Genomic DNA, 27,215 nt, shown 5'->3' on the forward strand with positions numbered 1-27,215 from the left:
TCATATAATTTATCTTAAAAATAAAAATAAATTGTTTTTTTTTTTCTTAATTTTTAAATTGGCATGTAATAAATATATAGACAAGAGACGTCAGAGACCAAAGCGTAGAAGAAGTACAATTGGACACGAGTGGAGTGAAGTGGAAGCGGCACCGCAGCGCGCCAAGGCGTCGTCGGTCTTATATGTGTCAGTCTCTGTCTGGCCAACACCACAAAGTACACCGCATTTTGCCGCTCTTTAAATTAAAACCCTCTCCCAATTTCTTCTATTCTGCCTTCTCTTCTCCCCCAATTCCTTCTCTTCTTCAATTCCTCCCTCCCTCCCTGTCTATCTATCTGTCTATTCTCCTTTGAAAGATAGATATAGAGACAGTATTTTGGTATAAAGCTAACTATTCGCGACGCAATTCGTGCCGTTTCGAGAAATGGGGCAGCCATCGGTGCCGCCTCCTCCACCTTCGGCCCCTACGCCGCCGCCACCGCCACCGCCACCGCCCCCCTCCTCGGCATCGCTCGCAGCTGGCGCTGGCGGCGGCGGATGCCAAGTCCGGTGCGCCGGCTGCCATACGGTCTTGACGGTGGGGCCCGGATTGACGGAGTTTGTTTGCCCTACCTGCCAATTACCTCAGATGCTTCCACCGGAGCTTTTGCGGCCGCCGTCCCTGAGAACCGTGCCGGCTCACGGTATTGATCCCACCAAAATCCAACTCCCTTGCGCGCACTGCAAGGCCATTCTCAACGTTCCTCACGGGCTCTCTCGCTTCGCTTGCCCTCAGTGCGGTGTCGAACTCGCCGTTGATGTCTCCAAATTGAAGCAGTTCTTGCCTCTTCATCCTCCACCGCCTCCTCCACCCCCTGCCGAAGAAGTCAACGAGGTTACTTTGTTTTTACTTTTTTCCCCAATTTTCTTTTGCGCTTCGTATCTAGATCAGTGGCATTCTGGGAAATCCTACCCGTTGAACCTGTTCTGGTTTTGTTCTCAACTTATGTTTTCTTGTGTTCTGCTACTTCTATAGTATAGTGTGATCCAAGCTTCAGTCACTGTGCAACTGGAGGTGGTCATTGAATTTCCCTGCCCTGCTACATATCATGTTTTTGTGCATCAAATGTTTAGTGGGGTTATTCCTACATTAGATAACTGCAATATAACATTGATGCAGCTAAAAATCTGTTTACTTTTTGGTTCATTTATGCGAGTCTGAATATGAAGGAGGATGGATAGAATTGTAAGACAAGCTTGTGGAGGAAAAAAATCGGTTTAACCAAAAATAACCACTTGATTTTAGCACTCCACTTGGGGCTTGTTCCATAAGTAGAGCACTGAGTACTCAGGGTGGCTAACGACTCTCTATCATTGTTACCTTACGGTGCTAACTGTAAGCTACCTCTTATTGCTTACTATACATATTTGTATTGATGATCTCTCAGCATTATTAGATTAGTCAAACATTATATAATTGTTTCAGTTTGAGTTCTTTTGTATTTTATTCTTTCCTGAGCTCAAGTGGAGCATTACCAAGATTTTTCAGTACTTTAAGGGGTGAATATCCAGATGAGGCTGGTGACAATGCAAATTTTGAGATGGAACCATGGCTAGATAAACAAGGATTGAGAATAAAATGCTATACTTCTTTGGAACTGGTGTCAGCTGGAGATAAAATTAGAGTAAAGCAAGCTAGCTGCTTAAGATGGCTAGAAGAAAAACATTCATGAGAGCATATATTGTTAATAGTAAAGAGACTTTTGGAGGGAGGGAAATCCTTAAGAGATGCAAAAAGAAATACAAAATGAACATTTGGATGAGCTTGTAATATAGCTGACTAAAAATGGTTGGAAGAAGGGTTTGATAACTTGAGCGTTCAATAATTTCAATATCATACATTGTTCTGGTTCTTTTTTAGTTGGCCAGGTCTAGGCCTTTGAAATTTATATGGATGGATGTAGTACATAAGCGGTTATTTGACTGAGTTTTCATTTTTTTGTTTTGATTTTATCTCTGTGTTTAGTTTTTGTTTTTTATTAAATAAAAACAAAGCTGAGTACATCATTTGATAGCTTAGAGTTTAAAAATAGGAATAGAGTATTTTTTTTATTTTACATGACCCTTAATATATACAACTTCATTGATGTTGCTAGAAATGCCCCTAATCTAGATTAATTTAAAAACATTTGTTGTCCTTTTTTTTTAACTCATTACCTTTTTTTTTGACTAGTTGTCCTTTTCTTTCTGGGTTGGTAACTCATTACCTTTTTGTTAAGATCCCAGAGTTGGCTAGCTATACTTCTTGTTTCCTCATTTTCTCTCATCAACTGTTTCTAGTTCAGTGAAACCAAATCTGGCTATGCTGCTGAAGCCATATTTGTCTTTGTAGAAAATAGGAAGAATAATATGGTGGCGAGGGTAGAGAGAAGAATAAAAATGGTGTTCTAAAAAGAAGAAAATAAAGACACAAAGAACTCAGGGACTTGAGAGGGCTTTGTTGACAAACTAAATAAAGATGAAGAAGAAGAAGGGAAGAAGTCAAGGAAATGGGGAATTGATAGGGATTTTAAAGCAAATTAGTTGAAGATGATGAAGGGAATGAGATGGGGAGTCATGAAGTTGGTTTTTTTTTTGGTTGGGGGGGGGGGGGGGGGGAAGAAATAGTGAAGAAAGGAAGGAGAGAAGAAGAAAATGGAGGGGAGGGGAGACATAAATGAAATGGAAAAATGAACACATCATTTTGTTTCTGTGTGCACAAACAGAATGCGTTCCTAACCTTATGCACTGCAGTGGGACTAGGCTAACAGGCTTGCCTGGGGCAATGGGCTCACTTTCCCAGTAGTAGCTATGGATCAAATCAGACTCCTTAGCAAGAAAGGGTCCTCACGGTCATGTCATGCATAGAGGGGGTTCCTGTGCTGGTCACCCCGCCTTCTCTTTTATTTAGCAAAAAAAAAAAAAAAAAAAAAAAAAAAAAAAAGAAAAGAAAAGGAAAGGAGGCAGAATGAATGTAATTCAGGTCATGTTACATAGAATAACAGTAATGTGACAAGCTACATCCATTAAAATGTGCTTTAGTATGGGCAATTTTAAAACAATTTTTTTAGAGTAATCTATGTCTAATAAAATAATACAACAATAGTATACTGAATTTCAAGCTAATCTTGTCAAAACACATACTTTAGAGCGTGTTGGCTGATTCATTTATGTTTGTCTTGCCAAAAGTGCAGTTCTTGTATATTTTTTAGTTTGTTGCACTTGTTTTTCCCTCTTAACAACACCTTAAAGGGAATATATGCTGCAAAGCCTTGGAGGAATGTGGTTGGAATGAGGCTTGTAGAGATGATAGATCTAGCACGGATTTTGATAAGTGAGAATAAAATCAGTTAAGATGGTCTGAATCTTTACAAGAAAAAACTATTAAATGCCCTTGCTGGAGGTTAAATTAACTTTAGTTGAAAATAAAAAACGAAAAACCACAATTATGACCCCTGATAGAGCATAATGGGAAAAGAGAACCTATGTAGCCAAGCTCAAGTAGTTAGAAAAATGCTTAGTGGGGTTATCAAACTCTGTTTTGGTGCTGCTAACCAATGGCATTACATCTTTGTGGGAATTGGCATGATTGCTCTCCGGTACTGATAAAATAAAGGAAGATCTCAGTATATTCATGAGAACTTTGCCATGTTATATGCAATCTATGTTAAAGAATTGTCTTGAGATCCATACATCTTTAACATTGATGAACCTGAATACTGTCTTGTCACATGCCCTTATCTTTCAATTACCGGTCTCTTTTCATTTTATTTCCAGCTAAGACTATTTTTTCCCCTTTTCTTTTCCTCTTCTAACTGAATCATAATTTATTGGAGGGGTCATTTATGAAAACTTTGTTTTAGCTTTTGCTCCTTTGTGCTTTATTAGTATTTTTAGCTTCAAATTGTGAAATTATGAACTTCCTATGAAACTGCAGTTGTTACACTTGTAGCTTAATAGCATTAACACATTCAGGTAGCAATTGAAGTGGAACGAGAAGAAGATGAAGGTGGCACAGCAGGGGAAACATTTACAGACTATGTAAGTGGTTCTCTTTCTTTGAGAATTTGTGACTTCGGTTTTTATTTTTGTTGATACTGCTTTGTATTGGGTTGTCCTTTTAGACCATAGGAAACTACTATTGCAGATGAGCTGTTCATTTTGTTATTTATCTAATTTGTGCAGTGCCCTTCGAGATTATCTATTGGTCCACCCCATCCAGATCCTATAGTGGAGACATCTTCCTTATCTGCGGTCCATCCACCTGAACCAACATATGATCTTAAAATCAAAGATGACCTAGAAAGTTCAAAAGCATTGTCATGCTTGCAGATTGAGACATTGATTTATGCTAGCCAGGTTGTTTTAGGAACTTCTTTTTGTGATTTCTTGTCCTTGTGCCCATCATTTGCAATATAATACAGTTTCTATGACAGAGGCACCTTCAGCACCTTCAGAATGGTGCCAGGGCTGGATTTTTTGTTGGAGATGGAGCAGGTGTAGGCAAAGGAAGAACAGTTGCAGGGTTGATCTGGGAGAACTGGCACCATGGGAGGAAGAAAGCAGTGTAAGATTTTGGCTGTTAAAATGTCTGCATGCAAGCTTTGGATGATTAATTGTAATTTGATGTATTAAGCTTAGTCTTCTAACTGCATTATATGCCAAGCAGAATTTTTCCTGTCCCCAGATTATGCTATGTAATCTTTTTTCCTTTTTTCCCATTAATGATCTTACACAGGTGGATTTCAGTTGGCTCAGACTTGAAGTTTGATGCTAGGAGAGACTTGGATGATGTTGGTGCAATGTGTATGGAAGGTGAATATTTAAATGCTTATATTTCAAAGAGCACCATTGTGCATGTCTTTCATCTCATAAATACAACTCATTTATGCCTTGAACACAGATGGCTGCTGCTTCTTTCACTCTTTCTTCTCTTTTCTACTTTCTTTTGCCTTCAAATTCTGGCTGCGTGTATCAATGTGTACATGTGGTGAAAGGATCTTTTCTTTCCTTGTTATGTTTCACATTGGAGGTGCTGTCTTCTTTGTTTTTAGCAAATCATTGATATATGAGATTTGGTTTTATTTGGATTATTGTGGTAGTTCAAATAATGGAGGAAGTGCCTGTGTGTAGAGTTACATGCACATATGTATGATTGTACGTACATAGAAAGTGGGGTTCAAGGAGAGAGAAAATTAGGTGAATGTTGGTATAGCAATCCTCTTAAGGATTTATTTATGCAAAAAGGAAAGAAAGGCAAGTTTCTCAGGTTTGTCTTTCCCTTGCAAGGTATAGGACCTCTAGGAATTACTTTCATCGGCATCCTGTTGATGTTTTCTTGTGGTGTTTATAGTTTTCTCAAATACTCATCTAATTGCTTGGGCACACCCTGTTAAAGCCTTTTAACTGTTGGTTTTAGTTGATATAGGATTGGAGGCTTCATAAAGTTGAGTTATGAAATTTTATTTGCAGTGCATGCTCTGAACAAGCTGCCTTATTCTAAACTTGACTCAAAGGCTGTGGGGGTTAGGGAGGGAGTTATTTTCTCCACATACAGTAGCCTTATAGCATCTTCTGAGAAAGGTCGTACTAGATTGCAGCAACTTGTGCAGTGGTGTGGACCAGAATATGACGGTCTTCTCATATTTGATGAGGTACTAGATATTTCCCTCCTGGAAGATGAACTTACATTACTTGTGTCCAAGTGTATTTTTGTTGCCTTTTATGGTAATGGTTCTATCAATGAAAAAGTGCTCCACGGTTGCCAAATCTTCTATTTCATTTCTAAGCATCAATATCTTTATTGTAGTGCCACAAAGCCAAAAATTTGGTGCCTGAAGCTGGAGGGCAACCAACACGAACAGGTGAAGCAGTTCTGGAGATTCAGGTTTGTTTTTCAGACTATTGCGTGCATCTCTACCTTTTTTTTTTTTTTTTTCCTTATCTTAATTTCAACATCCTTAATTAAATTCCATATCTCATTAGGCTTTGTCTACAGCATCAACCTTGCAATTCTGTTCAAACTTTCTGTTCCCCCACTCTTTCTCCCCTCTTATGGTATTAGCCTGTGGAAGATCATGCGATTCAATTGGTTCTGTCCAACTGTTGGGTTTCTTTCATTTTTTATAGTAATGAATAGTTATCCTTCCACATCTTGTCTAGCTAGGAGGCTCAAGTCACTTGTAGTATGTTGATTGACTGAGTGGAAACTGAGGACTTTGGTTGGTTTATTAGCCTAATATATTTTCTTGATGCACTGTAGCCACTTGGTTGACTGGTCCTTCTAAGTTATGTTCAATTGATCGTCTTTTATGGATTTTTGATTGCTTTGTGGGTGGCTTTTTTTATTTTTCTGGGAGTTATAATGAACTGCTCTTGCAACCAGTGTGACACTTCATGTCAAATTTAGGCTGCTGGCTGCTATATCCAATCTTGGTTGTAGTGATCGCTGTGCTTTTGTATGAAATTGATCCTTTTTTCCATGTGTTTCAGCTGGCATATGCCCTGATCTATTTTTTGTGTATATAAAATGCATCAACTGACTTTACCACTAAAAAGGGTGTCATGGGAATGAAAGGGTTCGGCATCCATTAAGAGTTAACTTTATGGTTACCTTGATTCGTGTTATTGTTTGGCAAAGGAAGAGTGGACCTACTGTGGAAGGATGTGTTGAGATCAGAGACCCATCTCAGAATTCCCTTTTTAATTTGGGTTCTGGCTCCTTATCCATTCTTATTATTGGTAACACTGCAGGGATTGATGATTGTTGGTTTTGGATTGGTCTTTTCTGCAGAATGGTTGGGTAATCTGTTGATCATTTATTTTTTACTACACTGTATGGTGCCTCATCATATTTGGGGTATCTCTTACTCTAATTTGGACATTCATCAAGTAATGTCAGATGCTGTTATGGAGTGTTAAGTTCATAGGTTCGATTATGCTTGTGTTGGATAAAGTTTGTTGATTCCTCTTTCTGTGACATAGGACAGGGAGGTATATGAGAGCTTTTGATGGCATTGAGTGCCTGCTTCATTGTATTTGTATTATGCTCCTGTATCTTAATTATGGGGTTGCCTTATACAAATGGTATCTTTAGAATGGTATAACCAATGGCCCTGACTCTTGACTTCAATAATTGCTTCCCACCATAATTTGAGTGGGACCCACCTTGTCTGAAGGAAAGGCTGCCACGAACTTTTATTTGACTAGCCATGGTGTTGGGTCTGTTTTGGTGAATTAATCTTTCCTGGAGCCCTTTTCTTATTCACATGCACTAATTGAATTGTTCATATGGCCCAGCTTTTACTGGTTTTATAAAAAGCTCTTGTGAATGTGTATGTGCATGCTCAGGCACATTGAAACATGCAATGCTTGCTTAATTACATTAACTGCTATATCACATAAACAGTCATAACTTAGGGCTCTTCATATTATTCCAGCAGACTGATTCTGCCATTCCAAGTTGCAAAATCGGTATGATTTGGTCTATTCGCTGTTGCCTAACTGTTATTTATAAATTTATTGCAACAGGATCGACTTCCTGAAGCTCGTGTTGTTTATTGCTCAGCAACTGGTGCTTCAGAACCTCGCAACATGGGCTATATGGTTCGACTTGGTCTTTGGGGATCTGGAACATATTTTCCAAATTTCCAAAACTTTTTAGGTGAGGTGTGATTATTGTTGTCTGGAAATGAGATGTATTTCTTATTGTCATTTTTTATATTCATCTTTTTCTGAATCCTTAACACAAATGTTTATCTTTTGTAATAAATAATTTCCTGATATAGCTCAATCTACTAATTTTGGTGAAATGCAAATGTCCTTGCTTTCCGGCTGATAAGAATGGTTATCGAAATGCCTAGGTGAATATAGCTCTGATGGTATTGAAGTATCACTGATTTGCCTTGGTGATCTCCCAAGGAATGTATGTTTAAGTTTTTTGACCATTTAATGAATTAGTAGTAACTTCTATACGCCAAGCTTAATCGCTTTAGATGGGATTGGCTATGTGGATTATTGTTTGCCAATTTTGGGTTTCTTAATTGGGCCTGCCAAATCTTGGGGGTTCTTAATGGGTTTAATCCAGCAAATTGCACAAATTTGTTCTCACTTCTTGGCACTCTGAATCAAGCCCCTTCCCTCAACTACATTACAGTAAGGAAGTCTGTTCTTGCCATTTGTTCTTATTATTGGCCAGCATGATTGCTCATTTTAGATGAGTTAGCTTCAAATTAAAAAATACATCACTTGTAATAATAATAATTGGAGATATGGAACAAAGAGAACATGATCATCCAGTGAAAGAAAGGATTTGGTTTCCTTTTGAATTCTTTCTCCACTTCCCTATGAAAAAAATTTCCTTGTCCTGAACTAGATTTCTGAAGTAAAAATCTTAGCTCCAAAACAACATGAAGAAGTTAGGCTGTGTTAATCAAGTCCAAGTCTCCAACCCAAAAAAGATGTTGCAAAGTTAACTTATTCTGAATTCTTGAGTTATTGTTTACTTAAAAACATAATTTTCTAGTATTGGCTTGTTTGGTTGCCTGGAAAACAGGGAGAAAAGGAACAGAGGTTTTGATGTTTGTGCACCCTTTGCAATTTTTCCTCCACTCTCTTGGCCACCAGACTGAGATCCATCTTGTACAAACTCAAATCTCTATGCATGTAAATACTCACATATGAATCTCATATTTATTTTTGATTTTTCTGTGACTTATAGAAAACTGATCAAGCAAAACAGTGAAGAATCTAAAACTTCATCAGATAAATTTGTGCCAAAGTTGATGGCTTGTTAGAGAACATAGGTGAGCTTAATTTTGATGACCTCAATGGTTGGTAGCCTTATCTCCTTATCTTAATTGTGAAGAAGTAACTACAACCCATCCAGCATCAACCCATTTATTAATGGGTATGCTAAGTGAAATACTTCTTCTGGTCAATTTTAGCCCAAAGCAAATCTTCCTTAATCCCCCCGTTTGAGTTCTGGAAACCGAATAGAAAATGTAGTGGAATCAACGACTTCAAATTAATAAAGATAGAATTAAATGAATTTGTAGGAGGATAAACTCTGATACAAGCAGTCATTCTTCAAGATCAACATGATCAAAATGGGTATGCGTTCTTAAACATCTGAGAAGTGACTTATATTCATTTTAATCTCTTCAATAATAAGTTATAACAGTTTGCTTTGAACCGGGAGGAAACAGGTTATCCTGCAGTTCAGGAATTTACCCATACATTATCAGAACATTTGGTGGTTGCCTAACTAATCATGCTTTACCTGGGTGATTTTACCAGCCAAACTTTCTAGTGGGCTGGACAACAAAACAAATGAAGTTACTGTTGTCAAAATCAAGCTTGAAAGTTAAATTGGTTAATTTTCCTAATTTTCTCTCGTGCTGTTCAGCTAAACAATCCATTGCTTTTGTTCCTCTAAAATCAGTGTGGTGACTAAGAACACTGCATATGTATTTTAAAGAACTGGCATGATTAGGTGGCTTATTTGTGCTAACCTGAGAGCTTGTGAAGCTAACCAAAAGAGGAGAAAAAATCGTTTACATTAATGTTGATAAACAACAGCGACTATCAAGTATGTGTGGTCAGTTACATGAGTTCTAGCTCACTAATCATTTTTATTGTGGCCTTACCTTTTCTGATCCCGCTTATGTGTAGTTGGCTATGTGAATTCTAGTTTGCAAATTATTTCTATCTTGGCCTTATCTTCTCTAAGGCCCTCACATCATACCTAAGAGTCTCCCCATCAAGTTTTTTTAGTCTCCCTCTACTTCTTTTTGTTAAATACTTGGTCTATTCCATCCAATCCTCCCAAGAGCCTTTATTGGTTTTCTCTTCACATGACTAAACCATTTTTATCATGTCTCACACATTTCATCTTAAATAGGAGCTACTTTGACCTTATTACAAATAATATCATTTATAATTTTATCTTTTCTTGTATCGCCGGCGTCGCGTATCCATCTTAGCATCCTTATTTTTGTTACGGTCATATTTTGCATATGTTGGTGCTTTATTGTCTACCATTATGTGTTATACAATAAAGTTGGTGTTATAGTTGACTTATAAAATTTAACTTTTAGCTTCTATGGAATCTTATTACATAAAATTTTGGATGCAGTTTTCCGTTTGAACCATCATGTCTTAAATCTATGGGTACCATCCTCGTTAATCTCCCTATTTTGTTGGATGGTTAATCCAGATATCTGAATTGATATGATGATTTCATCTTCACCTTTCATCATAGCATCATCCACAATTATATTATTACTGAACTTTACATTCCATATGTTAGTTTTTCAATCTGCTAAACTTAAAACCTCTAGATTTTAAAGTGGTCCTTCGTATCTTGAGCTTAGCATTCACGCTTGTCTCATACATCAACTAAATTTCATTGGTAAATAGCGTACACCCGAGCATCTCAATCTGGACATGTCTAGTGAGTTTATCCATTACTGGGGTAAAGAGGCAAGGGTTTAATGTAGTTTCTTGATGTAATCTAGTTGTAATTGTAAAAGCCAATCTTTTCCATATATTCTAAGTTCTAACATGTGTTTTTGCTCTATGATATGCGTCTTTAATAACTTGCATATAAGCAATTCAAACTCCTTTATTCTTGAAGCCCTCCATAAGATTTTTCTAGAAACTTTTTTGTAAGCTTTTTCTAAATCTACAAATACCATATATTGAATGTCTCATAATTCTTGTAGATAGGCATCAAAATTCTCTTATTTCACTTGTACTAATCTTTTTTGATTTAAAGATCACATTAAATAATCTTGTTGAACAAAAAAATGCCCTTTCCTCGTATGCATTTCCGTGCTTCAATCAGGTTATTATCTAGTCCAACTTCTTTATTGTTATTTATCTTTTTACGTATTTGATTATTTTGTTTCAATATATGTCTATAGATCATGCAAGTCCTCTCTTCGTTAGACTTACGAAGTTGCCCCAGCATAGCACTTGTTCCCCCACCTTTATTGAATGACTTAAAGAAATATTCCTTCCATCTCTCCTTGGTCAACTCTTTATTTACGAGTACTTTTTGCTTTGTCTTTTATGCATTTCACTTTGTTGAGATCCTTTGTTTTCTTTCTATTGCTTTAGTTGTATATATATATATATATATATCTTTCCCTTCTTTTGTATCAAGTCCTTGGTATAAATTTTCATAAGCTATTGACTTCGTTGCACTAATTGCCTTTTTTAGTTTCTCTTTTGGCCAAACTGTACCTGTTTGGGCTTATTCTTTGTTACATTCACGTAAGGTTTTGCAACTTAGTTTTGATTTTGTCTTCTACCTCTTATTCCAGCATCATGATTTGTTTGATTTCTAATTTTTTGCTTTTAACTATACTAAAACCATTTTTGCGGTACTTTGAATAGTGGTAGCCGTTTCAATTCGCATTTGGTTTCTCTCTCCTACAATCAATAACTTTTGTCACACCCCTTTTCCTGGAAAATATTTTTCACTTTTTAAATCCCACTGTCTGATTCTTGGGCCTCGTTTTATACCATTTATTGATATGAATGTCAGTTACCCTAATTTTATGTTGAGCAGACAGACATTCTCTCAGTACCATTTATTCCCTTCCATTTTTTGATATGGATGTCAATTACTGCAATTTTATGTTGAGCAGCCAGACATTCTCTCGGGATAACTTTATGAACTTCACAGCATTTGTGGTTCCTTTTCTCCATAGACGTCGTCCCTTTTTTATCCAATTCTAGGGTTGAAAAGACTTGGGTTGTGAACTGGATCACCAAAAGTGGCGATGCCAAGTTTGAACCCACATATCTAAAACAAATAAAGAAAGAAGGGGGGTGGGGGGGAAGAGGGAGAGATGCAGAGAAAAGGGGATTAGGGCAACGACAAAGAAAACAACAGTCTGCTGCGCGATGACGATCTGCTTTTTGCTTGATGACGATCTGCTGATTGGACACAGATGACTTGCAGCTTCTTCCCTCCAGTTGTCAATTTTTTGTTGTGCTTATTACAATATTCTCTGCCTTTTATTCACCTTCCCATCTGCACACTGATCTTTCTTCGTCTTCTAGCTATGATTAATGTTGCTTTAACCTTTGAGTTTGTAGATACTTGTCTCTTCATCTCCTATGTTTGATGTTGCATCTGAAAAGCATTTGCGCGCTGTTGTCTCTTCGCTATTATTAATGTTGCATCTGAAAAAGAGGGTCTATATATATATATATATAAAATTTATTTTGGCCCACATTTTTCTTATGCCTAACAATTATAGTTGATAAATTTATACCTTATTCCAAGAAAAACTTCAATAAAAGTATTAATTTTTATTAAGTGACAACAAGATAATATAATTTGGTTAGAATAAATTTAACATTAACCCAAGTAAATGTTTAAAATGTACAACCCCAAATAGTGCGATGACTAAACCTACCCCTACACATTGTGTACCATACTAAGTTACCCACCCTGTACCCCGATCCCTAGTGTATAGCTGGCAACTATGCTTTTGTCTCACAAGCAGACTATTTTGGTGGTTGATAAACTATTTTTATATGTGATTAAGTGCGTCTTGCTTCTTATAACCTAGATGTTGGTTGTGATGAACTCATGTGCCGTGGGAAAATCCAAAATAGCTTTACCCTCATTATTTCTTTCTCCGAAGCTATAACCTCCATGTACATCTCTGTACCCATTTTCTTCTCTATCCACATGACCATTTAAGTCAGATTCTATTATGATCTTCTTTCCTCTAGGTATATTTTGTACCAACTCTTTAAATCTTCCTAAGATTTTGTCTTGATCATCTCTCCTACCCCAACTTGTGGTTCATACTTAATAACAATATTCATAATCCACTCAAACACATTTAGCTGTAATTATCCTCTCTCTTATTCTCTTTATATCCACTATCCCATCCAAAATTATCCACACTCCTTTCCTTGTTCGATTCTTTCCTAAGTATCAAAGTTTATATCCCGATTCTATCAAGATTTTAGCCTTCTTTGCAACCCATGTCGTCTTTTGGAGGCATGCAATTTTAGTTTTTCCCCTAATCATCACATCCACTACTTCCATTGATTTTTCTAAGTCCTAATAATCCATGATCCAATTCTTATCTATTGCCATGATCCATCCATGAACAAGCTAGAACTCTTGTAGATATACAACTACATCTGGCATTGATGCAGGTGCCCTAGCTCATTTTTACTACACTTAGGTAATGCAACACGTCGCCATGATGAATTACACCCAATGATTTTCCATTTGTGTAGGATTTGTGTTGTTTGATCCAATGAATTTGACATTGGGTATTGGTTGTCTAACGCAACCCTCCTTTATCTAGTCTTGTGACTGGCTTTAAATCAGATAGCACAGTGGAGTTGTTTAAATTAATGTTAATGGAGGAAATAATAATTGATTAAGAAAATATGTACTGAAAATGGTCATTGACATGTTTATGTTAATTTTTAGAAAGGCCTTTAGTCACATTTGCAGCAAAGGTAGTAGTTGTTACTTTTCTTTTGGAAGGAACGGTAGTGCAATATAGAGCCTAAGGAACTTGACTGTCCTAACGAATATAGTGAGTTCCTGTAAGTTTCTTATTTATTTATTTTTTCTGTAAGTTTTTATTTTTTTTTTTGGGGGGGGGGGGAGGGGGTGAGAGGGGTGCAGGGGGATCCTTTTTGCCTAGTGATTATTGTTCTTACCAATGCTGGAAAATATCTGTTGGGGTTATTGGGCAGACATTCTATGTTTTGAAGCCACTATTATGTTCATTCTTTCTCTTTTTTCCTCATATAAAAAATTACATTCTCTTTGTGTCCGTGTGTGTGTGTGTGTACCATCATCAGACTTTTCTGTTGCACTTGTTTTATGTGGAAGATATCATCTAATTTGTTTTTGTTTTGAGAATCTCAATGTAGGTGCTCTAGAAAAAGGAGGTGTTGGAGCATTAGAACTTGTGGCCATGGACATGAAAGCAAGGTCATGAGATAATACTTCTATGAGGAGATTGATATTTGGATGGTTATACTAACAAAAATAGTACTCTTCATTTTCAGAGGGATGTATGTATGTCGGACACTTAGCTATAAAGGGGCAGAGTTTGAAGTTGTTGAAGCACCATTAGAGGCCAAAATGGTGGTATGAATTAGTTTCCTGCTGTACAATCTGATAAAAATGACTGTTAGAGTTGGTATTCCATTATTAATCAGTTTGGCATTGGTATTGTTGTTTATAAAGTTTTTTAATCAGTTTATTTTGGCAATTTCTTATTGGTCTAGATAAATGTGCATATTTATATTTGTTCACAGCATCTCTATGCTTCTGGAACAATTCTGAACATTGACTATGGAAGTGAAAAAAAATAGGTGATGATGAGCTTGTACTATGTTCCTTCTTTTGATAGATATACTGCTGAATTTATGGAACTAAAGATTCAACCAGAGACTAGTCATGGAAGTAAACTAATGATACACTTGTAAATAATATAAACTCTTTCAACCTTACCATAGATTTTACTAGTTTGCGCACTGCTTTATGTGGTAATAATTACTAACATAACCTGATAATTCCATTTATCGTTGTTATGATTATTTTTTCCCATTCTTTGGAATTGTTTGATTTCACTAAAGATTCTCTGACTTTTTGCTGAAATAGATAGCTGTAGTTCAAAGAAAAAAAATTAAAAAGGAAGAAATCTTCGAAGAGAGATGATATAACAATATATAAAGGTTGCCTGTAGACAGAAAACAATATTCTTCAGGTGCAACTATACTGCCATTAATGGTATAAAATCTATCTAGTTTGTCATTTTTAATTTGGTCTGATATTTGATTCTATTTGGGTTTGTTTTGTATTCAAACTGTTCATTGCCCTCTTTCTTTTCCTCATTCTCTTTTATTTTCTTTATTTTTTCCCCTTTGTTTGGAATGGTCATTTTCTGGATGTATTTGCCTGCAAGTTGGGTATGATAGTCTCTTCATTCTTCAGTTTATTTGCTATTTGATGGTTCAAGCGGGAAGCATACCAAAAATATACCTTGCACTATTGTTATATTTTGGAGTAAGATAACTAGAGGAGCTTAAATTTGATTTTAGCTGGACTGGTTTATCCATTAAGATTGATCTGGTGGTAGCCTTTTCAACCCTCGCCCCTGCAGGGAAACTGTTGCTTTCCTTTTGCCGAATTGTTATGTCATTGAAATTCATGCTTAAATATAAGCTTGGATCACAGGTCTTCCAGTGCATTGAGGATCTCCTCATTTTCTTTGGTGAGATCTGTGATCATACGAGTGTACCACAGAAAAATACATCAGCTTTCTCAAAAGAATTTGGTTTCTGTTCTAGTTCTTGTAAACAATGGGATCTCCGCATTTTCTCTTCTCCTTTTATCACTGAAGTTCAATTTTCTCTGTCTCATTCTATTTTGTTATTGTTTTTACATTTTGTTTTCCAAGGGCTTTTTCTAAAATATTTTATAAAGGAGCACTTTTTTAATATTTACTTTTTAACTTTAATTGCATTGCATATCTACATCTAGAAATTCCATCAGGCAATTCACCTGCCTTTCTATTTCCACTGACCGGGAGTGGCCAAGTGCCAGAAAAATGTACTTTTGCTACAATGGATAACTGATTAGGATTAGATAAGATATTTATCAGAGTTCTTGCCACAATCAAAGTGTTTCCTCTTCCTCCTTGTCTTCTTCTTCATAATCATAAATTATAATCGTTCTCAGAGTTATAATCATAAGTTTTCTTCTATTTTTTTTTTTCTTCCTTGTTGGTTCAGAATTGCAGGATTTTACATATAAGTATCATCGATCTCAAAGTAGATCTAGAATTTTTCCCATTCTTTGTTTGTACTATGAATAAAAAAAGCCACAAGAAAGTCTTGGATTTTTGGCCATTCCTATTGATTAGTTGGAAGTCTTGCACTCTGTGTGTCTCGAGAATCTGGATGAGGGGAGAGAATTCAAGCAGATATTAGGAATTGAAAGGTCATTTTTGTGGGAACATTTAAATGGAAAATTTACCTTTACATAGCTAAGTTTGTTCTACAAAAAATGTGTAACTTGACTATGACAAACAGTTTAATGATATCGAGCTCATTGCAACCTAGCCAAATTGTATCTGTAAATGGCTTCTAGAGCTTAACTGCTTAAGTGCAAAGCGCTAGCGTGCTCAATTGAAATTGTTAAGAGTAAATTAATAGTATAAAAGATAAAATTAATTCTTTATCTAATAGTTTAAGTTTTTAGATAAGATGGTGGTTAACGATTCAACATGTTACCAGAGTAGGCATAGGTCTTGAGGTCAAACTTTACTGTTGACCCAATATTTAAATTGTTGTGTGTGATTGGACTAGTTATTAGTGAGGCCTGGCCACACGTGAGGGGTGCGTTGAGAGTAAAATAGTAGTATACAAGATAAAGTTAACTCTCTAATCTAACAACTAAAGCTTTTTGATGAGGTTAAAAATTCAGTGGAAACAAAGCGCTAGTGTTAGAAAAAATAAAAGGGAGAATATAATAATTCAATTAAATTATTAGATAATGCTGTCAAGACAAAAATTCATGCTAAAAGAGGGTCTTTGAATTCATTTGCAATGATTTCATCAAGATTAAGAAAGTCATCTTCATCATTAGAGTTATAGGTCTCATCAGCTTCCTCATCAGTGCCATCTAATTGACTTTTACAACCATAACTAGCCATGAACCAGAAGTTGAAGATGGTGTTCTAGTTGTTGCATTGCTCCTTTGCTTCTAATAGACTCTTCAACTCTAGCTATATTAGCAACAACACCCCATATCAAAAACTCATGACCAAATGCTAAATCATTCTCTTCTACAACACTTCAATATATTTATATAATAGATGGGTGTTGTTTTGGTGTATTAGGGTGCACAATAGCAATTATTTTTATTGTTCTGTAGAACAATAAAAGAATCAAAAAAATAAATAAGCGTGGTTAAGCACGCCTTGCACTTAACAAAAAAGCATGCACTTTAGGGCTTAAGCTGTGGTTTGCTTTGACAAGAAAAAGGATTAGAATTTAACAATAATGCTTGTACCCCATCTTACCATGTAAAATTTAAACGCACCACTCTTCCAAGGAAACTAGATGTTTTCATGAATATTGGCCACAAAAGGGGAAAAAAAAAAAAAGGAATGGAAAAAGGACATCAGGTTAATAAGCAACCTCGGAAGGATACTATTAGTAAGTGTGAGAATCATTGTATGTGCTTATACAATTCATCCGCTTTTGGTGGTTCCTTTATATATCTAGAGATATTTGCCTATTTCATGAAATCAATCTGATATTGAATTTCTTAATTACATGGTCCCTAACAACCTTAGCCTTAAAATTATGCAGATCCAGTTGAGAGGAAGGCAAAGCCCACATTACAAACAAGCAACCATGTACAATCAACAGCCTCATTCCACTATTTGCCCACCAAATTAGTTTGTTTTGGCTCAATAGATGCTAAATTTAACACTATCTATACAAAAAGGGCATGTCTGATATGCCCCAACTCCTAGGCTCCATGAAGAAGGGTTGCCAATGTGAATATTGACTTAATAAATTTGAATATTGTGATAATCTAGGGCTAACTATTTTCTCACTTAAATTTTCTGGGCTTTACATCAACATCATATGAAACTGTGTAAGTAGGTTGAACTTAAGGTCATTTGTTCTTGCCAACCAAAAAAAAAAAAAAAAAAATGAAGCATGTCTATCAATGGGCTGATTTAGGGCACAATATTTCTTTATTTTTTTGTGAGGATAAAAAAAATATATTAATAGAAGTGCCTTAAAGGTGCAAACCTCGAATGATATAAAACCTCCTTAACTTCCAGGGAAAACCATCTAGAAAACTCAAGGGGGAACAAAAACAGGACAAGCCCATTAGCCACCTAAGATGGGAAACTAGAGTATCTCCACTGAGTAAAAAACCAGTACTCTTCAAATTCTAAAAGATTCTTAAATGTTTCTCACACCAAAGACTCCAGATAATGAATAAAGGAATAATATGCCAAATCTGTAAAAATTCTTATTAGGGCCTTCCTCTACTCCGAAAAATGTAAGCAGCCAAACCAGAGCTAGCATTACCCACTAGACAGTAGAAAGGGAGGGGGGGGGGGGGACTAATCGTCAGCCATTAAACAATTTTAAGTTAGTTATCAACCCATTCCCCATTTTCCTTGTAGAGATGACAATAATCGGTAACAAGAAGACGCCTCTTCCTCAAATTATCTGAAGTAAGAATGGTGGCAAAGTGGACTGGTTACAAAAAAACCAATCTAGGAAGGGCTTTTGACTTCCATAAATTTTTTTAAGGAATATTCAATCTTAGTCATGTACAACTTTATAAAAAGAATACATAAGAAAATTCCTTCACTTTATGGGCTGCAAACCCATTTGTTCCTCCCTAACCCATCTTAGAGTTAGGAGTGAAGAAAATTAAAACAATTAAGAAGTGTAAATCTAACTTCTGGTGTTTAAGACCTTGACTGAAAATAGGGTATCGGCAACGTTACCTGATGAGAGAGAATTAACTGGGTCAAACTGGGATGGGTCTATGGGTTCATGGATCGACCTTTGATTCAAAAATAAAAAAAGAACCTGCCAGTTTTTTCTAGCTGATTGGACCGCTTACCAGTTTTTCCTGATCGGCCAGTCTGGTCTGGTTTTACAACACTGGATTGGAGTTTATTTTTCTTTGTTGTCTTAACTGAGGCACCTTGTGATCTATATCGTCCATGCCCAAACAATATCAAGCCGTTCTCTCATTTTTATACTCAATAGATCAATAGATACTACCCTATTTTCTCATGGGTTTGTTTGTTTCTTGTCTTTTCCCTCCTTGTATTTTCACTCATTCTCAATATGATTCTCATCTTGGATATTATATCAATTGGGCCACATGTTATTTCTTAATTACCCAATAGCATGACTGGTCTTATTGCTGTCTTATTAAAAGTCTTCATAGTTGCATAGTTGGTGGTCAGTCACAACAGGTTCCACGGGCATTCTTCTTATCTTAACTCTCTCACATCAATGCCAATTTCTCTGTCCTTATGTAGAATAGAGCATATATATCAAGTTCATTCTTAGATGTTACTTGGCCATTGATACTAATTACCCCTTGCTTGACATTTTAGTTTTTACTGCTGTGGCATTTTTTATATTTAGTTTTAGTTCTACTTATCTTGAAAGTTTCTTGATTCCCACACTACTTTCCAACCTTCTGTGCACTTACATATTTTTGTTTCAGTTAACAAAGCAATGTATTACCAAATAACATGCTTTTTGTTACCTTAGCTTGTATGTTTGTAGTCAGGTAACCAAACTAGAAGATTAGAGCTTGAAGCAGATTCTTCATGTAAAAGTACTGTAATTGAAAACTCACTTATATTTTCATAGATTTTCCTTATTAGATAGATTACTTTCCTTGTTGACCTCCTTGACTTAAATCTAAATTGATTATACTATTTTTCTCAAGTGTTGACCTACACTGTATCACTCTCTCACATAGCATCATACCTTAATTTGCTTGCAATTTGTACAAATTTGAACACCTCCCTTAGTCTTACATGCAGGTAATATTACACTTTTCTCCATTCATCTGGTGTTTTTATTTTTTATTTTTTTTGTTTCTATAGGTCAAATACATAATTCTGTTAACAACACCTACATCTTCATGGCACTTCCTAGCCTAAATAGGGATATTATCCGGTCCTAAAGCTCTTCATGTCTCACCTTTTTGGATCAAAGTTCAGTTCTGAAACTCTGATCATATAAAGATCTAGTTGCTAATCTCCCTGGTATTGCTCTAGCTTCTAAAACTTGTGATTTTAATCATATTAAATGCATTAATATGTTCATGAGTTTCAATGCAGCATGGGGAATCAAGAATAGTGGGGGGCTGTATTTAGTATTTCATTTTCCCCTACTGCCAAATATGGTATAACGGTCAAGTCAGGTTGATAAAACTTGCCTTGATCAAGTCAATCTGGGTATAAAGAATAGAAAATAAAAAGGGTGAACATGTGTTTTCGAGTGCAACATAAATATTCTATTTACTAGATGAACGGATTTATGTTTTGTCTTACTCTTTTGTGATCTGACCTCAAGCCCATGGAATGCCCATGGGTTGATAAATGAAAACATCACTTTTGTTGCTTCTAGTTTGCTTTGTCCTAGAGCTATTTGTGTTTCTGATGTTTAATGAGGTGGCTTAACAGAAACACTGTTATTGTTTGAGACCAATTGACTAGTTGGAATTTTCTGAACTGAACAATGATATTGATTTATTTTACTTCAACAATTAATTCACAATGTTCACTGGTTAAGGCATACTCCGGTTCTTGCTTCAGCTAGTGATAAGAAATGCTGATTGCTTAATATCTTCATTTAGTTTGAAGGCTCCTTCCATATTATCTGTTAGATGGCCCCCTTTGGAATTTATAGGAAACCTAATAATTTTATGGTCGCAATTGATTTGTTTTAGAACTCTTTACTGTGTTTGGTTTCATTAGTGATTTAATAGGCATGTTATATTTTAGTTATCCTTTATTTTCTTAATTTGTTAAGTTTTAAATGCACCTGTTTTTTCTTTTTTCAGGATATGTATAAAAAAGCTACAGAGTTTTGGGCAGAGTTGCGAGTGGAATTGCTGTCAGCAAGTACATATATTTCCATTGAGAAGCAAGTGTGGCGATTATACTGGGCAAACCATCAGGTTTAAGTGCTCAAATTTCTCCTAATCTGTAGTGAATAAATGTTTGGATATCATTTTTTTTAAAAAAAGCCCTTCTTTTTCTCCTCTAATCTATTATTTATTTCTATTCCCTTTTGTTTTTGTTATATTTGCTATTGTAGCGTTTCTTTAGGCACATGTGTATGTCGGCAAAGGTGCCTACTATTGTGAAACTTGCTAAACAAGCATTGATGGAAAATAAATGTGTGGTGATTGGCCTCCAGAGTACTGGGGAGGCGCGGACTGAGGAAGCTGTGACGAAATATGTAAGTGGCAATTTTCCAACTTTCCAGTGCATGCGTGTGCGTGTGTCTCTCTCTCATATATATATATAAAACTGAAATAGGGTACTTAGTATTTATGTGTATGTATATATTTTGCTGCAAACTTAGTCTTTATATTGATAGGCGTGGTTTTGCCATATTATATTAATTTGTGTGCCATTATCTAATCTATGTCTTAAATAGGCATGCTTGATTTTCCTTGTTTTAATGTATATATATTTTCTCTCAATAACTAATCTATCTCTAATAGGGTACTGAACTTGATGACTTTATTTCGGGGCCTCGTGAGCTGTTGCTGAAATTTGTTGAAGATAACTATCCTTTGCCTGATAAGCCTGAATCCCTTTCAGGTTTATGCTTGGTTCAGATGCCGGTATCATCTTTGTTAATTCCTGTTCCCATTACAATTAGGGTTCACTTTGATTTTCATTATAGGAGAGGAAAGTGTCAAGGAACTTCAGCGAAAGAGGCATGTAGCAACACCTGGGGTTTCATTCAAAGGCAGAGTCAGGAAAGTTGCTAAATGGGAGGGTCCAAGTGATGCTGAAAGTAATGAAGAATCTGAATGTAAGCAAAGCAAAAAAATTTCATTGTTCCTTTGAAATAGCTGAAATGTTCCAGTTTCCTAGAAAAATGGCACAGAACAATGATAGAAAAATCAGAATCCAAGTTGTCCCAGCTAAACATTCTGAAACACCTTAAAAACAACTAAATGATATAAGAAATCACTTGTCTTGCCAATATATGGAATATCAAACAAGAGTCATTTTTCCTTTTGGTTGTAAAATGTATTTGAGAAAGTTTGAGAAATATAAAATAGTAAAGAGATATAGCATAAGAGAACTCGTGCTTCATTTTTTTTCTCTTTCTTTTTCTTTATATATAATTTCCCTTTTTATATAAATATTATAGTTAGAATTTTCCAACATCCAGCTAGTATTAGGATCCAACTTTTGTACAATTCTGCAATTAACAGAGTAAAATTGTGAACAAAAGGTTTTTAAATTCACTGCCCTTCCTGGATTTTATTCTTCTTGTTATTAAAAAAAATGATCAATGTGGGGAACATTGTAGGATTTAATTATAGTTATGCTTATAAATTTTATTTGGTTGAAATCTTATGGATACTGGAAACTATAGGTACATGTTCTCATAACTAATTTATACTAAGGTAACAGTAACTTGTTGGAGGGTTCAATGTACTCCTGCATTGTATACTTTTAACTTATATAGAAGATCTATAGACCAGAGGGTGTTCCCAGTGAGTCAGGCTCCCTGTTCTGTGAGGGTAAAGGGAGGGTTGTATTTCTATGCAGCCTTTCTCTTGTATTTTTGCAAAGAGGTTGTTTCCACACCTCAGACCCATGACCTTTAGGTCACAAAGTATCAACCTTACTATTGCCACTAAGTGTCACCCTCATGAAGATCTATAGAATAAAAAAAGAATAAGCTATATAATTTTTGATCTTCCATAAACTTTTAGACAACTTTTCGTTTATTAACTTTAGAACTTTTTTTTTTTCGTTTCATTTTTTTCAAATCATTGACCCAACACATCATTTTTTGAGATAGTTGAAACAGCATATGCAGATGTTCTTTTCATGCTTGATGGTAAGTTTTTGATGCTAAAGAATATTGACATGAACTTTTCATACTTGAAAGAAAGTTTTTTTAGCGGCAGCTGTTGTCTTCTGCTTGACTTTTTGTTCATCATTGCATGTCCATGATCCAGATAAGTTTCTTATTTATTTATTACTTTGTAGTCGGTGCACTGTGTGATTTGTTCATTGAATACATTGTTTCTTAGCATATACTGTACCTGCATGGTTTGATGTTTCTTTTGCTTTTATCTTTCTGGGAGATAAGTTTATTATTAAGAGATGAAAAACTGTGAACAATTAATTGTGCCATACACCCAGCAAAGGGATTAGACAGATACTCTAAAGACAGCAGCGATGGGCTGTGCTACCATATCCCTCAAGAAGGCAAGAATCAAATATAGATACACATAAACAACACAAAAGATAAAACACCATACCCAGCTTAATCTCCATCAATGTTTCAACTTATCAATAGGTGTTAATTAGGGGGGGGGGGGGGGGGGGGAGGGGAAAGGCTCTTCTCAAAGTCTTCATACCCCTCTGCAATGATCCATTTTCCTCCATTGCTTAACTCCTTTGAGTAAGTACAATTCTCCCCTCACTTTTTTAGCCACCACTTGGTTAGAGAACTAGCATCTTTATTGTCATTCTGGAAGTAGTAAGCTTGGAATCCTATCCTGTGAGACAGGAAGCTGCTCTTATTAGTTGTGTACAAATGAGCTTTCCCAGATTTACTGTTTGATGTGAGCTGCGATTTGAAGTACCAGTTCCTGCCAACTCAAACTAGGAAGTTGAAATTTGCAATTTCTGCATAATGTTTCTATAAAGCTCCCATTAAACGAGCAACATAAAAACAGATTATTATGATTCTATTCTTGTAATCTGCAAGCTAATTAGATTATTTAGGAGTTTTTTCTTGGGTAATAAGTAGTTCGTGAACAGCAGCAGTATAAAGAATAACATGCCAAGGTGGTCAGTCATCCTGAACCATTACTTAATGGAGTCTATATTGATCATAATCTTTGTTCAGTCTTATTATGGATATTTCTTCTTAATAAACACGATGGCTTTTCTGACTTTCACTTGGCTAAAATCGTGGTGATGGCTACCTTGATTGCTAAATTCTTTTTGGTTTTAATGCAGCTGACTCTGAAAATGAATCTACTGAATCTGATGATGAATTTCAGTTCTGTGAAATTTGCAATTCTGAAGAGGTAATTTGTTTCTCCTTTCATTGTGTTTTTGACATTTTTAATGGTATGAGCACCTGGATTGTGTTACCATGTTCTATACCTTTATGTAGGAAAGGAAAATGTTGCTCCAATGTTCCTGCTGTGGTCATCATGCTCATCCTGCTTGTTTAGTCCCTCCTTTGCTAAATACGGTTTCTGGTGATTGGTCCTGCCATTCTTGCAAGGAGAAGACTGATGAATATCTTGAAGCGAAACATGCCTATGTAGTAGAGTTGTTGAAAAGGTTCTTATGTTTTTATATAGTACATTTTCCTTTTTTTTTTTTTTCCGGTTTTCTGACCTTTAGCATTTTCTATTGTTCAAAGTGGTCCTCTACCTGTTGTGGTTAAGTCCTTGATGTTAATATGTCAGTTCATGGTCCATCTAATCCATAAATCTAAGGAATTTGTTAGGAAAGTACTGATGTCTGCAAGAATTGAATCACAAAAAAGTTATTTTTCATTTACCATTCTGAGATATTTATTTGAATACATTAGAAGTTAACCTGCACCGCATGGTTTAGAAAATGAATGTAACTGGAACTTTTCAAAATTGTCAAAAATAAGGAGGGGAGCTTACAAAGTCACATGTTTCCACTTTTTTTGCCTGTGATGGACCTGCAAAATTCCTAGATGAAAGCAGAAATCACTTTTGCCTCATCAATTTATCCCTGTGTATATCTGTTGCCACCTGGGGGGTTTTGTTTGGGGTGGTGGTGGTGGGGGTTTGTTTGTGGGTGTGGGCTATGATAGGTTTCATTGTAACTTTGTATATTGTGTCCCTTATTTGGATAGTTGCTATCACTTGGATGGCTGCTCACCATTACTGTGTAACCTGCAACACCTCATAAGTTTTTCTTTGGTCTTTCTCTCCCTCTTTTGATACAAACTTTCTCCATTTCATCGACTCACCCCACAGGTCCTAACCATTTTCCTGTTTTCTGCACCTTATCCTTAAAAGGTGCTACTCCAAACTTATTACTTTTAATCTCATTTCTTGAAAGACTCCTTTCATGCAAATGCCCACTGAACTTATGGGTCTCTCTCTCTGCCCCCTTATCTATCTGTCTCTGTGTATTGAAACATGTTATCCTCTTATTTTTGATTCAGTACCATGCAACTTTGGGGGTGTCTTGTTTTAACTTTATCTAAAATACTGAGTCCAATAAATGTGATGATAGGTATGAAGGAGCTTCGGAGCGCAAGTCAAAAATTCTTGAGATAATTCGCTCTCTGGATCTCCCAAATAATCCGTTAGATGACATTATTGATCAGGTAATTTTGACTACACCTTCCTCTGGTATATATTGTGTACTATTTACCATGTTGTGGTTGAGAATTGAGAAATCACATTCAAAATATTCATTCCTGCTTATTTTTTTCCGTTGATGACTTATAATGTTTGTGCAGCTTGGAGGGCCTGATAAAGTTGCAGAAATCACGGGGAGACGAGGCATGCTTGTGAGGGCCTCTGACGGAAAAGGCGTCACTTATCAGCCCCGCAACACGTAAGTTTAGGGCCTTTGCAAGCACATAACCCTTGATTGTAGTTATGTGATTACTGAACAAATATTTTCGTGCTTTAGCAAGGATGTGACCATGGAAATGGTCAACATGCATGAGAAGCAGCTCTTCATGGATGGTATGAAACTGATTGCAATCATTTCTGAAGCTGGTTCTGCTGGTGTTTCTTTGCAAGCAGATAGAAGGGTGGCAAATCAGGTATACTAAGTTTTTCTTTCTAGATATATAGTAATATCTGCTGCCATCCTTTCATGATTTCATGATTTGATTCTTGTATGGAAGTAAAATGCTTCTGTGCACTAAAAACATGCTAAAGGTAGAACTTCCAAAACATGATATGGAAAAAGTTGCTTTTCGAGTTTTCTGCTTTTGTCATTTCTACCAATTGATATTTTTCTTGTCATTGTTATATGAATGACAGAGAAGAAGAGTGCATTTAACTCTAGAATTGCCTTGGAGCGCTGACCGAGCCATTCAACAATTTGGAAGAACTCATCGATCAAATCAAGCTTCTGCACCTCAGTACAGGTTGATTTTGGCATTCTAGTTCAGTATCTTCTTTTATTGGTCAAATTTAATTGCTTCATTTGAGTAAGAGCACTTAGGGTAATTGAGGGTTAGCTGGTAGACCTGTATTTATATTCCTATTTATCTAAAGCTATACCTGACTATATCCTTGGTTGTCACTTGTTGCCGACAAACTAAGAGGGTGACTGACCCTAAAAACCATCTCGCGTAGGTTTTGTTTTTCCAATAGTTTCTTAGACACTATTGTAACTTATCTTCTGTCAGTAAGAATTCTGATAATGCCGTAACCTTGACTACTCTTTTCTGTTTTTGTGGTGTTTTGCATTTTCTTTTCACATCTTTTGCCAGTATGTGTAAGAAATAAGAATCTTGTTACTTTACAAGCTAAGGTAGCATTAGCTGATATATGGAGATATTGCATAGTTCTAGAGTTGTTATGGCTTTGTTGATACATGGAGATACTGCATAGTTACGGGCTTATAGATTTTTAGCAAAATTTTTTTTGCTTCCTTAACAAGGTAATCATGCTACTAGTTCTCTTTTATGCTTAATAATTTAATTGTGTTGGTGATTTTTCTTTTATACTTGCAGGCTACTCTTTACTAATCTTGGAGGTGAGCGCCGATTTGCGTCCATTGTTGCCAAGAGATTACAGTCTCTTGGAGCATTAACACAGGGAGACCGTAGGTTGGTTATATTTATCTTTGATATTCAGCAAGAAAGTAACCTCAGCAATGACATTCATTTTTTCAAGCCCATACAATATCAAATCTTGTGCTGTCCATGTGTTGTAGGGCTGGACCATCTTTAAGTGCTTATAATTATGACAGTTATTATGGGAAAAAGGCTCTGACGGTGTTTTATAGAGGAATCATGGAGCAGGTTAATTTTTTTTTTTTCCTTGGTAGATTTATTAATTCCCCCTTCTTCAAACTGATATGTGGCCTCCTCGGAACGTTTTTTTTTTCTGGGGTGGGGGCAGTTTGGAACTTTTTAGAGATTAACTTCAGGCTTTTCAGGATCCTTTTCCAGTTCTACCTCCAGGTTGTTCATCTGACAATCCAGATACTATTCAAGAGTTCATTCTCAAGGGAAAAGCTGCTCTTGTCTCCGTTGGAATTGTTAGAGACTCTGTTTTAGGTGACCTTTTTGGCATTAATTGTCTCAATTCACTTGAGTAAAATAGATGTGTTAGTTCTGTTTTGATTTCATTAAAGATGTTACTAGTTTTAATAACACCTTTTTTATAGTGGTGATGCTACTTG

At 35.9% G+C, this 27,215-nt stretch overlaps 1 protein-coding gene across 1 annotated transcript in view; it reads left to right on the forward strand.

Annotated features, from left to right (window-relative positions):
• Window positions 1–202: 202 nt before the first annotated feature.
• LOC127811402 (protein FORGETTER 1) overlaps window positions 203–27,215 on the forward strand; it is a 38,626-nt gene continuing 11,613 nt past the window's right edge. Inside the window, exons 1-23 of the mRNA XM_052351227.1 lie at window positions 203–874; window positions 3,994–4,059; window positions 4,204–4,377; window positions 4,455–4,585; window positions 4,757–4,833; window positions 5,491–5,672; window positions 5,828–5,905; window positions 7,549–7,681; window positions 13,942–14,002; window positions 14,080–14,161; window positions 20,648–20,764; window positions 20,905–21,048; window positions 21,317–21,416; window positions 21,502–21,633; window positions 23,811–23,881; window positions 23,971–24,143; window positions 25,080–25,173; window positions 25,309–25,406; window positions 25,485–25,620; window positions 25,844–25,950; window positions 26,542–26,637; window positions 26,745–26,832; window positions 26,970–27,090. Coding sequence (XP_052207187.1) covers window positions 425–874; window positions 3,994–4,059; window positions 4,204–4,377; window positions 4,455–4,585; window positions 4,757–4,833; window positions 5,491–5,672; window positions 5,828–5,905; window positions 7,549–7,681; window positions 13,942–14,002; window positions 14,080–14,161; window positions 20,648–20,764; window positions 20,905–21,048; window positions 21,317–21,416; window positions 21,502–21,633; window positions 23,811–23,881; window positions 23,971–24,143; window positions 25,080–25,173; window positions 25,309–25,406; window positions 25,485–25,620; window positions 25,844–25,950; window positions 26,542–26,637; window positions 26,745–26,832; window positions 26,970–27,090 — 2,911 coding nt within the window. The 5' untranslated portion in view covers window positions 203–424. The remainder of the gene's footprint in view (window positions 875–3,993; window positions 4,060–4,203; window positions 4,378–4,454; window positions 4,586–4,756; window positions 4,834–5,490; window positions 5,673–5,827; window positions 5,906–7,548; window positions 7,682–13,941; window positions 14,003–14,079; window positions 14,162–20,647; window positions 20,765–20,904; window positions 21,049–21,316; window positions 21,417–21,501; window positions 21,634–23,810; window positions 23,882–23,970; window positions 24,144–25,079; window positions 25,174–25,308; window positions 25,407–25,484; window positions 25,621–25,843; window positions 25,951–26,541; window positions 26,638–26,744; window positions 26,833–26,969; window positions 27,091–27,215) is intronic.

Source organism: Diospyros lotus, chromosome 10 (genome assembly GCF_014633365.1).
Source record: "Diospyros lotus cultivar Yz01 chromosome 10, ASM1463336v1, whole genome shotgun sequence".
Taxonomy (NCBI): domain Eukaryota; kingdom Viridiplantae; phylum Streptophyta; class Magnoliopsida; order Ericales; family Ebenaceae; genus Diospyros; species Diospyros lotus.